Raw genomic sequence first — 14,905 nt, 5'->3', positions numbered from 1 at the left:
ATTTACACCATAACGATGAATTTTTTACTTATGTGTGAACATTTTACTTCTTTTAAAATATAATTCCCAGTTAATGCTCACATACTACATGACTGTGATAAGTATATTGTGTACCATGTAAAAACACATATTGACACGAACCGCAACTTCGCACTAGATTTCCTGGTCTGTATTTAGACTTCTACAGTATCATAGGAAAATTCCATAATACAGTATCACATGTGTTTCAGAGTTATCGCCAGTACCATAAACCATAACCTATCCCTTAACCTAACCTTACATGATACAGGCACAGCATGTGATACACATGCGTTGCTGTATAACGGATTTTTTTATGTGGAGTTCACTAAGCACTGAAAATCGCGAAATCTTCTGAACCATTCGATTTAAATGTAAATGAAATAGTTTATTGGTGACCCGGTACCATTATGTTGTTCTTTTCGTTTTCTTTGAATATACTCTCTGTGATGTCATTAAGAATTAATAATAAAGTGTGGAATGAAATAACTGACTTTTAACCAGACAATTATGACCGGGTGTTTTTGATAGTTTCATAATTGCGTAAATCTTTGTCTCTGTTGGTGCTTTAATACTGTTTCATTTTAAATAAATAAAACAAACGTTTACAAGTTTTTGTTGCCCATAGGCAAATGCAACAGAATCATCGTAACCACTAAATCTTTCAAAATCATGTTCTACCATTAATGAAGACCCAGGTGAGATATTATTTTGAACTCAAAGTACAAACAATTTTGCAACGGTTTTTTTTTATTTAGCAACGATAAACGCCGATTACGCCTAAGGGCGGTGAAATATCACGTTAGATACGGTAATGGACATGAGTGAGAATTTCGCTAGGCCTTACGAGTAGCTTTGAACCCAGTAACTATAGTAGGCTATTTAATGTAATGTTATTCGTTAATGTAATTGTGATAATATAAACAATGAGGAATGAATATGGTTATAAAGTGAATTGGAACATAGAAGAATTTAAGTCTTCAATTACTGGCATGAATGGTTTCTAAATCATGTTCAACAAATTAATTAAGTTTGTGTATACTGTACTGTGATTTTCTTTTATTCTTCGTTACCCTGTCACTGTGTCGTTTTCCGAATACCGTTATAATCATAAAAAAAATAATATTGAAACATAATTAAGCACAATAAAAGCATAATTAAATCTAGACTAAATTCCTGACTATGATGGACATTTCCTGGTTCCTATAAAACTGTTTTTATTCTTATATATATTATACTTTCTTGAAACGAAAGTTCCCATTGGGATGTGCTTATTGACAAAAATGTGAATACGCCATATATGCCTTGATAAACAAGATAGAATGTCAACCTCCGAACGTTCATCATCATATGAATACCGTAACACTCCAATTAAGACACCCACCCAGATCTAGGTCTAGATGAAACTAATATCTCAAATAAAAAGGTTATTGTAGTGTTTGACTTTCCCACGCCAGCTATCTTATCAAGTTAATAAGGGAAAAAATGATGTTCACGGATAGTCACAGATCACATCATAAAATGACAGTTAAGTGAATTTTCGTCATTTATCTTAATTGACTGGAATCTTAACGAACACTTTCTTTGTCATCACACCTGGTGAGATGAGGGGAGACTTGGTAGCAGGAGCTATTGTAGTCGCCACCGTCATTATTCGCAAGTATACTCTATAAGTCTACAAGATTGGTATCAACATCGCGAGGGTCGTTTACCCAGAGGGCTACATGGTTCTCCTCCGGCATTTTTTTGTATAACGACATGTAGGCCTAGGCCATGTGCATTGCGTTCGGTTTCGTTCCAAGGCATGATGTGCATTAGATGCACATGACACCAGAAACACTCAATATTGTGGTCATATCGGATGTGTTATGGTTTATTTTATATGCATTCGCTAAAATAGCATCCTAAAAAGCGAACGTACGTTTTTAATGTTCCACTTCTCCAATCAAAATACCGTGTTGTTCTTCATAATAGAGATGAAATTGAATACAACTGAAACACATGAAAATGTCTACTGTATTTACGTCATACCGGGAGAGATATGTATTGGTATAACCCTAGCCTAAAGGCGCGGGTTCGAGTGATACCTGATGCCCTAGGCTACGGCCATTTGACAGCCAAATACCTCGGCCTACAAGAGCCACACTAAAAGTGCAAGGCATTCCCACAGCTTATGCTAACAGTAGTTGTTTTGGAAGGCACTTTGTCATCTACACTATATTGCATTTTTGTTCTCCAATGTTTAGTTTCCAAACGTAAATAATGGTTTCTGGGCCGTGAACTTATTTTATCAATTAGAGGATCGGGTCGATCAATTGGATCCTTTTTTTCGTAGTGGCCTCTTCTCTTCTTGGGTGTTACATAAACGATGATGCGGCCATTTGGTACATACAACATCATTATAGGCTACATTTTAACGGAAATACAAAATCCTCTAAACCATCCATCGATAGTGATAAAATAATAATTATAGCTAGCCTACTCTGCAAAGATGAGAACATTTGCGAGTGTTAAAAATGTCGACCAACGACCCAACGTGCCAATGTGCGATTTTGCAAACCATGCGGAATCTGTGGTGCAGAAAATTCTCCAGAAAAATATAAAACAAACTCCGAATTGTATTTCGAACTTTATTTGTTTATCTTCAGGAATAATTTCTGTTTTTTCCTTGTTTTATATTATCACATATCAGAGTCTTAAATTGATTTTTAAACTTATTATTAGTTATTGATTAAATATTTAATATTTAAGGTTCTAAAACATTGATGTTTCGATCCTGTAAGAAACAGGTACCTTATGTTATGATTAAAATCAGATCAGGCATGCTAAGCCCGTGGGCCAAACGATAAGTCATCAGTCACTTGCAGAGAGTATAAACACTTTTGTTTTTGATAGTATTATTTTAATGTTTGGCTTTATATATAACTTTCGACATAGTTTGAAATTCCAGGAATTCACTTAGAAACAAAGATAAATTAAAACAAAAATTAATTTTCTAACAAGTGCAAGGCATTTTTCAGGGTCAAACAACTTTTACCATTTTGTAGACAAATAAAATAGACCGTTCCTCCCGCCTGTGTTCACGAGACCTAACATGCAGTATTATACACATTATAAGTGCATTTAAAATTTGATAGTTTCGTAAAACCTACCATGGAGAATGTATCTATTTCTCCATGATAATATTGCATATAAGGTTTGTGTTAATTTCACGCTTAGGATTTGAATTTGTTTAGCTTTTTTCGCTACACATGAGAATGATACTGAGTTTAAAAGTCCAGTAGTCGCCGTTTACAAACATCGGAACGTTAATTACGATACGATATTATTTATTGTCATTTTATTTATTGCCATTTTATTTATTGTCATTTTATTTATTGTCATTTTATTTATTGTCATTTTATTTATTGTCATTTTATTTATTGTCATTTTATTTATTGTCATTTTAATTATTGTTATTTTATTTATTGTCATTTTAACAACGAGGTACAGATGCAATTTGGTTGGCAGTGTTACTAAATTAATATTGCAAATTATATTTTAAAAAGTCATGCAGCTTGAACATTTCATGTTTGGTCTTATTTGGTACTTATGTGGATGTTTCGTGTGTTATCTTTTGATGTATGACGAAAATCAATACAACATTACTAAAGTGACGTCAGCGGTTGCATGTGATAATTGTACAAAACACAAAGCCTTCCCCCTCTCGTCCAACATTTTTTTACGTAGTCCACGGCTCCTAATAATATGTTGACTATTTTTGTCATTACGGTTTATATTGTTTGGACCTTTTTATATACATATTGAAAAATACTATTTTCCTACAAGACAAAAATAAAGTTCTGAGTGGTCGAGATTGTTGGTGGCGCTATTTAGAAAGAAGTTTGTGTCAGGATCCACGAATACTGTAATAATTATTAATGCATTTTCTCACTTTCTCATCAATATATAATATGTAATCTCAAAAATATTCATCTGGTTTCAAAAAAATTATGTTTGTAATTTTTTCTTTTTGGTAAATCATAAAAATATACTAGATCGGTTAGCCTTGTTCACGCGAGTGTAGCAAAACAGTAAGTCAATAAGTAAGAAATACAAACATGATATATAATGTTTTAATTTATATGTAAATGAGAAATAGCATAACAATAAAGAAAGATTTGTGTTTTTTTTCGCTTGTAATTCTTTTGTGGGTTTCTTTTCGACATTAATGAACTAACGAGTTAAAAAATGTGATACATTTCTATTGCTAAGTACGTCACAAATGACACACTTATGTTTAACATGGAATGCATTCATAGCAACCATAAACAAATTTAAATTCCGGACATTGATACACAGATGAGTAGATAAAATATTATGATTTGGCTATGTACCACCGAGTTACCGCTGTTGGTCAAAGTTGAAAGATGTTTGTCCATCGGCGATTTTATTTGAACGTTTATCTTTTCATTAAGGCTCCCAACTAAAGCAATAATAAAAAATATGGTATCTTGATCAAAGCAAGGCCCATCTCCTCGACGTGATACGTGGTATCCTGTAGCACTTTAATACTGCATAATTGGTACACCGTGACCATTGTGTCTATACCACGTTAGACGACTGGACCTCTAACTGGGAACCCCAGTGGGTAACAGGTGCTCCCTGCATAATGTCGTTTATATTAAATAACAACACCGGTTGGTCATTTGTCCAAATCATTGAGCAAAGAGCAAGGGCATTAAATGCTGCGTTTTGATTATTATCCTCATTGCTGACGATTTCGATTCCACAAAATGAACGTGTTTAATATTGGCAGTAGTCCTCCTCCGTCGGCAGGTTACATACAGAACAAAGAATGTATGGATGTTTATTGCTACAGATGTCCGATACAACCGACTTCTATGTGGACAGGGGTCACAGACAGACATGCTCATGCTTGGACGTTTAACCATATTCCACACTATTATATCTCACGATCACCCGAGATCAGACAGACGAGTATGCCGATGTGTCTTGTGTGCAAAACGAATAGTACTGTGACGTATTGTCAGGACGCATTGGCAAGTCATGTTTCTAATCCGAATCTCTGTCGAGCAACATGGAATTGCCAAGTGGACACTAACGATAAAAACGGTATTCTTAGAAAAAGTAGGCCTATTACGTCACCCTATAACTTGGACAAATCCACTGACCCCAGAACCACAACTGGACGCTCCAGCTCAGACGTCGGCGATGGCGGTCTTTACGCAGAAGATCGTGACGTTTCTGCTTTTAGAACGTACAAAACAGATATCCGATTTACCGGTAGATACGATGACGTTGAGATTAAGTCGGCTCGCGTTCAGACGAATCGACTTCGACAGCGGTCATTTGCAAACAGCCGCGAAAGAATGCGTATACAGAATGTGAATGAGGCATTTGACCAATTACACGCAAGTTTACCATCAACAATGAACCATCGCAAACGTGCCACAAAAATGCAGGTGCTTAGAAGTGCTATTGAATACATACGCTTCTTGCAGGAATACCTTGAGAAGTTACAGAAATAGATATTAATTCCGACTTTTATTTGCCATGCTGATGAACAGATTGATTGTTTGATTGCTTTAACGCAAGGACATTATAAGGTATATCGAAATGATCGTCATATATTTTTATATTGTATATTGAATTGAATCTTAGTGACTAGGCCTACATGTACAGTACATAGAGATTGTGATAGCGAATTACTTTTACTGTGAGCTAGTACCAGATAACATTTGAGGCCTACTTTAACTTTGATGTATTTGTTTTTGCTTTTGAAAAATAATGCTATTACGTATTCCAGCCTTATTAAATATTATTATACTTCTTTCAATATCAAACCATTGCAACAAACCTCTGTTTGAATTTGTGATGTGGTATTTTACAAACTAGATATACTGCCCTCTCCCTTCTATAAGTCGTACACAGGTGAGTTTTTAACTCCGTAGTTTACGAACAGACCCGAAGAATGATAGATTATGATGATAACATGATTGTTGCGAGATATTAAAACACACACACACGTATAAGTCACGTATAAGTCTGATTGATGAACATGTTTTTGTTTACTTGTTATGATCTTGCAACTTCAACCGGAATTATGACTCTTATACATACAGGTGTAACTTTGATTCGTATTCCTGAAAGAGGACTAATGGCCCAGGAATATCCTTAGTCCTGGACTAAGGATAGTCCTGGACTGTCTTTGTTCTGGTATTGAAATCTGGACTAATGGAACCATGGCAAGTAGTCTTATTTAAAGAATACATGCCTAGACGATTTAAAATATAAAAAGAGGACTAATTGTCCCGGAATATCCTTAGTCCTGGACTAAGGATATTCCAGGACTTTCTTTGTTCTGCCATTCTTGAAATCTGTACTAATGGAACCATGACAAGTAGTCCTATTTTACGAATACGGGCCTAGACGAGGTTGTAATTTAAAATATAATGTTTCTATATTAAAGATGTATTGTTTCCCTAAAAATTTATCTGAAACAATGAGTTGTTGAATAGGCCATATTATGTCACAGTTGCCGTATTCAATAATAATAATAATAATATTATATTATTTTGCGAAAGTTATGATATAACATATAACAAATGTTTTATTTATTACTTCCTATTATATTATACTTTACTACACATTTTGAAAGTTCGACTCAATTTATTCTTGAGATGTCAAAGCTTCTCTCGTTTGCTTACTCGTTACGTCGGCAATAACGTTCAAAACAAAATGATGAAAATAGATGGAGATGGAAAGTCCATTGTCTTTCATTTTAACAGACTCGTAATAATCATTTTGAACCTGGAACAAAATGTAGTATGACGTTAACATATAGAATATCTCCGGAACGAGCATTAATCAACTAAAATAACTGTCAGGAGTTGACAGCAATTAGCAGGCGCTGTAATAAAATAAAATACTGTGCGATATTTTATTAAGAAATATTAATTTATTAAAGTATCAAGTCGGAACGGTTTATACCGTTTTCATTTTTGATCGGATCGAGCAGAAAATAGGGTTTCGGCACTTTCTCAAGATGCCCATAATTAAATATGGCACTGAAATATTTGTAATCAAATGGAATAACAGGAGTATTATGTCTAACAAGTGTAAACAGCCTACAGTATCGTAGCTGCTGACGAAAACATGCTCATTCACACCTAAACGGACATAGGAGATAGCACAACATCTCACAGAGGCCCATTTGGGACGAGAGTTGCCGTGACGTACCGGTTATGCACGATAGTCTGCAGGCAGTTTCTCGATAGATATGAAAACATATTTAGATATACAATACATTATATGTATCGGTTCAACAGCACTAGAGACCGTAATGATGTTTTCCGTTCGTAGGCCTAACTGACCCATAATTCCGTCAACCGAAATAATTAAAAGACGATTAAAAGAACAACAACGTTTCGTTATACATTGTGGTGTTTTATTATCGTAAGCCGCCGCCAAATTGTCTCTTATTAAACACAGATACATCACACCTTTTCAACAACAAAAAGTAGTAAAAAGGTAATGATTAGTTTAATTTATTCCCTAAACATCTGTTTTTCAAACGAAAAATGTGTTTTACGATAACATAATGCCTATTAATTTCAACGCGCTTTGCGTGTCCATAAAATAAGTACGAAAATGACACTCCTGTGAATTTAAAAACATTTTTTAGCAACTTTTCACTGATCGTGTTTCCCAAGGGTGATTTAATTTGTTCTGTTTTAGTTTTAACTTTGCGATACTTAAGTAGATACTTAAGTAGATACCTGTCTTTTTCATGGGTTTGTTTCTTATCGGATTGATTACGTTATTATGTGCAAAATACAACTTTTATTTTAAAGTTATTACTATCATTTAAATACATTCATTTATTTAAAATAATATAAAGCTCTATCTACACTATCAAACTATAAAGTTTGACACAAAATGTGTGATGTGCCCAAATATGGTAGTGATATGCCCAAATATGGTAGTGATGTGATCATCATCATGTCCATATATGGGCACATCACATTTGAGTTAAACTCAAACTATAATAACTACGTTTTGGTTACCTTGTTAACTTCCACTTCAATCAACTGATACGCCCTCAAACAAAAATACAGTGTCAGGATGAGCATGCATGTATACCAGGCAAGGACCTGGTAAAATACATTTATTGAATTCATTCAGCTTTCTTTTTTCAATTGAACTCATTTTATACATCAATATGAAAAAAATCAAATATTCATAGTAAATATATAATAATAAAATAATAAAAAGTTTAGTCTCTGAATTTCACACGAGGATGTAGTCCTAGATATAGAATTGCCAAAATGGAAGACTTCTCTTGCGTACTGCATTTGAGTTCATACAAATGTTTAGATTTGTTTTTCTCGCTTGCATGTGTAGAATTCAATTTATGAATGTTATATTTAAATTTTAAATCCTATCCATTTATGGTGTAGATTTTAAAATTACGGTTATTATCCCCAAACGCTATAGAATGAGAATGTTATAATAATGGTTTTAAAGATTTATAACTTACGCATTGGGTTTAATACAGGCTTTACCACCAAAACTCATCATAACATCTATTAAACCGTGGGTCAATCTCATTCCCACAGACGAAATGTAATCATAAAAAAAAGACATAAATATTAAATAATCCTATTTGTTCACGAGACTCTAAAATGAAAAATCATCATCATTTATCTATCTGTAATGTAAATTCTAAGAATATATTACATGAATTGGTAAGAAGAATTTTAGATTCCTTTTATATCAGATTTTTATGACACGCGTGGGGTTAACAATACGACAAGGTTCTAAGAATTTACAATAAAGAAATAATAACGAAATAAATAATAGAAAAAATAATATGGAAAAGGAAGAAACACTAGAACGTGCGTGAGTTGTGAATGAAAGTTTTGCAATTTTGAGAAAAGATCCATTTTATTTTGCCAATAAAATATTAATAAATGCAGGTTGTTGGTTTTTTCATATAATTCAATTTTTAAATGTCCACAGCACAGGGTATACACAGTTATTCCTCAGGTATAAGGCGGCTAAGAATCAACCTAAACTCAACTATCTTAAAACTATAATGTTTGGTGTTCAGAATCATGTTGACATTTAGATTAAACGCTGTTTATGTCCAACATTCGCAATTCGTAGTATAAGTCAGTTTTACTTGACTTTGAAGTGATACGATTACGAAAGATGCACTGTTAGTTTTTTTAAGTGTACACGAGCCAGAAGTGTACACTGGAGCTCCAGATTTAAGTCTTTATTATTCGAAAAGTTGTTTTCTACCACCAGAACTATGTTTGAGGAGTGCCTTCTTAACCGCTCGGCCACTCGACTCTATAAATTATCTTTATGGTGATGTTCACTAACCCGTCCGTTCATTTTAAACGTGTGTTAACATTTTAACATGACTGTTATTTGAGTATGTTTTCCTTTTTAATGTATTATATGATGAAATAAAAAATAAAAAAATTTAAAAAACATTACAAATTTTAACATGACTGGCAAATATCTCTTCATTAAAATTACAAAGTATCAAAATGATATAACGTTATAAACATGTGTAATTACTTTTATTGTGACAAAAAGTGAAGTTTAACGTGAATAATTTTCTAATTTTAATAAATATTATCACTGAAAACAGTAATTAACCAACTTTACATAACTTTAACAAATTACTATTATTATGACAGCATACAAGTATTCCAGGATAATTAAGAATTAACATTTTCAATTACTTAAACGATGATAATAAAACATGTATAATGCAACTTAAAATGTATATCGATATTTAATGGATGCAACAGTATCACATGATTGATAACTACAGACCAACATGTTGAAAATTAATAATAATTTAGAAGAATGAATGTACTGTAATGGAATTCCAACGACATGAGAACTAAGATTTTGTAAATTATGCATTACTTCGTGTGTCCCAAGTCGTCGTATCTCGGTAAAAACGATTTCGATTTTGTTCGAACCTACACCTAAACAGTTTCAAATCCAAAGTCGTCATCGATCAAATTTTGTCCGGCGACTGAACAATGCCAAAACAAACTTAACTTATACGAATAGTGCCTCCATTTTTACGTCATAAGTCCTAGGTCATCGCAAAATAGAATTGTGTTGAGGAGAATTAACAGCATTTATTAATTTAATTAAGATGGAAATATCCAGTAAAATACAACGGATAAGTTAGTGTTGAAATAAATTATGTTGATATTTATATTTTTGTTTTATTAATACGGGTTTTGATGTTCATATGATTACTATTGATTTAAATTGAGGTTTACGCTACAAAGTGTATTCCAAAAGGAAACAACGTACTAGAGTGTAGATTATTTCTACCTTTCCTTGTTATTCAAATCTTATACTTTACTCGCCATGCAAACCTTTAAGCAATATATTGATGGTATCAATATTGGCTGATAAAAGTATAATGTTGAAGTTGGTATTAACATTGATTACTATTAATAATATTTTTTTAAAAAAATTATATTATAATGATGAGTATACTGATCATAATGATTATTATTGATATGCGTTTGTTTTCAGAAATGCTTTTTCTTCCCATAATCAAAGGTGAAAATATGATAGTGAACATACAGGTATATTGTTGTTATTATTGTCTGATAGCTTCCCAAAACATGATCTTAAAGAATGGTTTAATATGGCGCCATTGACTTTTATCCAATGGTTCTCTTACCAGGATATGTGTGTAAAAAGTCATTACAAAATGTGCAGTATTATGTTATTAATCTGTTTGTATCAACGACTGAAATTAAATCCATTTCTAATTGTTTCATTGTAGACTGTAGGCAATCAAAGTCATTTTGGTAAGTGCTATGGAGTTAATATCGCATCTGTTGTTGTATCTTGGGATTTTGGTTTATGATTATAGCCAGGAATCATTTATATATACTGATAATATTATTGTGTTTATTATATCAACGGATAGTCGTATGTAGATATTACAGTTAGCTGATGATAGGAAAGAGTTCGCTCGTCCCTGGTATGATAACTGTAAATGGTTGTTTCGGTCGCAGGGTAAGAAAACGGTTTGTAAAACCGACCAGAAACGAAAGCGCGCTATATTTCTGTGACTGTCGTTTTGTTACTGATTCGTTGATAAAGTATAACCATGGACCTATCATACTAATTTGTAGGTCCATGGTATACACAACAATATAAACAAGGGATTTTTTGCGCATGATCACAAGCTCCTATATCTTTCGTAAACTACGATTGAACTCCTATTTGAAACTATCCTAATGCCGAGTTACTTTCTTGGTTGCTCGTCTTTCGGTGACTTCATTCTTTGTTACCAGAAGTAGACCCTACAACCAGTCTATAATGGTTGTAATTGGTATAGGCCTACATTATCATAATCCTACAATCTATTTTAATTATGCTTAATTCTGACATAGGCGAGCACAATGGACAAACTTCGGGACAAATCTCCGCCTTGGATACCTACCTCATCTATCTCAGATGTACCGCGAAACGTAGATTTGATAACATTAGTTTTCACTATTACGATATTGTTCCATATTTCTATCTTAGGAAGATATTATAAAGGGTTTTAAAAAAAATATTCTGATTTCATCGGTATATTTTCAACCGTAAGTAATTTCCGGGTTCACCTTGCAACTTCCTGGTTTCAAGTAAGTTGGCCGTTGGTGGCGATAGCCATTTTAGCTTTTTGTTTATTTTTGGACCGCACGTCGAGTATATTGTGGGTAATAGTATATACAATTACATCGGGAGAACTGATGATAAGACCTTTTGTTTGAAATCGAGTAAAACCCGATAGCCGAGTTGTTGAGGAAGCTGGCAAGAATAACTGTGGGCTATCTGTGTCCCGTTAGGACCGGGATACGTCTGCCCATGTTGCAAGCCGTCTAAAACTCCTCAAGTCGAAACGGCCCACTATGTCGTGGAAGTTAGTGTCTAAAGATGTTTAAACTAAATAATGTATACTTTATACCAATTAGGATGGTATTTATTTGAATAAACGCCCACAACACATCCCAAATAAAACATTACTTAGAGTAATAATAGCCGACCATCCACATTTATACACACAATATTGTATTATATTTATAACACAATTATACTAGGCCTATTTGTATTTGATGAATTATTCATCGGACTGTTGTCTACAATTTACTAAGCATTTGTTATTCTTTTTTACCACTTTTCATATCTACCAGAGGATTTTATTTGATTATAAACTCTGCATCCTTATAAGGGCTCTACTAAACAATAAACACTACTTTAAAATGTTATTAATCATCTAAGACACTGTGAAACAGTGTAGGTTTAGTTTTACGAATATCAAGTATTTCCATAATGGTAACCGACCGAAAACGTCTAGGCCAGAACGTCCTTCTAAAACCTTTTTCCCCGAGTCATTATCATTCCGAGAACCATCGTCTACACTTCCTAGAGAGGGAACGGGCGAAACGAGCTCACCCTCTAGTAATAATAATACTAATAATGAAAAATAGTAATCAGTCTCATATCATCAACAATTGTATCAGCTAACTATACTTTAGTGTTGGTATATTAATGGCATATTGAAAAAGTAATAATTTTACATAAAAGAATGCTTTGAGCTTGATATTTGTCTTGAACTTGTGTGGTTTGAACTGGTTTCCTTTCCTCAACGATTATTTTCATTCTAAATAATAATTTATATGTATATACAAATCTCCTGCCTCTTTTCTTTTAGACATGTGTGATGAATTATCACGTTGATCTTTTTGGTCTTTTCAACGTGAGATGATAAAGTTGTATTTCCCAACACCTCTTCCCAGCGCTTGTCATTGCGCGCGCCCCGCCGTGCCATCACCAAGAAGCCATCCAAACATTGATTACCGTATACAATATTATTTGAATGATATGGAGGCATTCACTATACATTACTTGGAGTTAAACACTATTGGCGACGACACGATAAAGTGTGTATAGCTATGGGGAACGAAAACATTACGTGACAGTCTGTGAATCCATTTAATTTGACACTTAAATAGCAGATGATAAACGGCAAATGTTGACGTAAATAAATAAAGTAATACACATAAATGACTCGGCCGCGAGGGGACTTACATTTGAAATGATTTTATTATTATTTGTCCTTGATAACATAACGTAGGCTATAATGGCACTATTGGATGAAGGCTTATTAGTGTAATAATACCATTTTAGTTACCGTAAATTAAGCGTTCTCTGTTGATAAAACAGATGCCGCTACCTGCACTTTGAAAAACACTCATAAATATGAACTAGACATATTGTAATGTAAAAAAATTATTTTCTTTAGAATCACATTTTAATATTCTTTGTTAGTTACCTACATCACATTGACGACTGTGTTCTAGTAATGATATTATTCACTGGAAATCAAAGGACGTATTTAGGTCGGATTAACCAAATTGGTTGCACATTTCTCGAGTATATAGTACAATAACATTATGTTATTTAATGGGAATTTTAATCCTATTAAATGAACAGACTGGTAAGCATTAATTAGATGATGAAAATTATTACTATAAACAATATTACACTTTATTAAACCACCTGTTATGGTTCTCAGATTAATTTAATGAAATTAAATCCATATTCAAATCTGTTTTAATCACAATGACCTCCCTTCCAATTATTTTTTTTTGCGAGACACGATGATGTCACATCACTGCCATATTTGGGCACATCACTACCATATTTCAAAGTTTGTTTGATAGTGTAGACAGAGCTTCAACCAGTTTAGTCATATTGTTATATTATAGTTTGTCATTTCGTAGGCATAGTCAGTGTCACTTAAACGGTACCTCCCCGGATTGGACGACCACGAAGGCTCAATCATGTTTTCTGTATTATAAGTTCCATTCATTATTTGAATCGATATTGCTATCCTTGAGCCTTTGGCAGTTATAACATGAGCACTCTTGGCCACAAATTGAAAATTGAACGATGTATTTGCCCATTTTCATTCCGTGACACAGTTTGAAGGGTTTATCTATTAACCTTAGTGACACACAAACCCTAATACCTTATGGCATGTAATCTACGTTCACATTTACCTGTAAGAATGGTGTTGGCTAATTTCCTGCTTTCAATGAAGCATATTGATTTTACAAGAAGACCAATAAAACGTATAATGCCTTAGCCAGTTAATTAGCCGTACAAATGAATGCGCGTCAACTAAAACGGCAATGAACGGCATCCGTAAAATAATTTAATTAGAATATGCTGTCTTTATAAAGAATGAAGTTCTTCAAAATAAGTAAGTGTATGTAGTTCTATATGTTTAAAGAGTATACGTGTAGAAACAGCACTTTGAACGTTAATTGAATCAATAATAATGTATAACTTAATTACATTTTTAGGAAATTCCATGGTGATGGATAGTGCATAAATAAAGTAGGCTATACATTTGAATACATACAATGGTTAACGATATACATAACAACAATGTCAGAATACATCTACAAATTTCTTCCAACAGCACATCAACTTGTTGCGTTCCATGGTGTCGATAAGGAGGGCGCTTTACGATGAAATTGGTTTTGGTACTGCTAAATAATAGTACTTATACTAGGGAAGTTTAATTCAACAGGGGCGGCGCAGGACTGATGCTGGTGCACGTGGTTAAATTGTACGATGCAGTCTGTCAATTTACAAATATTCTCTTGCAGCCTTGTACTTCTATAACCTATATTGCATGCAATGAAATGGGATCTAAATTTCAATTTAGTGGCAGAAAAAACATTTAGTATAAAATTAAGGGTGTTGCCCGGGCCACTAGGCCAACACCCCTGCGTCCGTCCCTGGTTAATATCGTTCTTACATGGTAATA

The 14,905-nt window shown here is 33.5% G+C and overlaps 2 protein-coding genes across 2 annotated transcripts in view; both read left to right on the top strand.

Annotated features, from left to right (window-relative positions):
- The first annotated feature begins 4,645 nt into the window (after window positions 1–4,645).
- LOC144843407 (uncharacterized) lies at window positions 4,646–5,982 on the top strand. Its single transcript, XM_078700194.1, has one exon. It carries the CDS (start codon window positions 4,794–4,796, stop codon window positions 5,547–5,549), a length of 756 nt encoding a protein of 251 aa, XP_078556320.1. The 5' UTR covers window positions 4,646–4,793; the 3' UTR covers window positions 5,550–5,982.
- A 4,871-nt stretch (window positions 5,983–10,853) lies between these two features.
- Window positions 10,854–14,905, top strand: part of LOC144843309 (cardioacceleratory peptide receptor-like) — a 58,039-nt gene continuing 53,987 nt past the window's right edge. The window contains exon 1 of the mRNA XM_078700113.1: window positions 10,854–10,880. The gene's annotated coding sequence lies outside the window, so the exon portion shown is untranslated. The remainder of the gene's footprint in view (window positions 10,881–14,905) is intronic.

The sequence above is a fragment of the Antedon bifida genome, chromosome 1, assembly GCF_963402885.1.
Source record: "Antedon bifida chromosome 1, ecAntBifi1.1, whole genome shotgun sequence".
Lineage (NCBI taxonomy): Eukaryota > Metazoa > Echinodermata > Crinoidea > Comatulida > Antedonidae > Antedon > Antedon bifida.
This window is presented reverse-complemented; position numbering and strand designations above follow the sequence as displayed.

Bases quoted from the DNA above. Each gene is read 5' to 3' on its own strand.
- LOC144843407 (XM_078700194.1), top strand. From the start codon at position 4,794: ATGAACGTGTTTAATATTGGCAGTAGTCCTCCTCCGTCGGCAGGTTAC.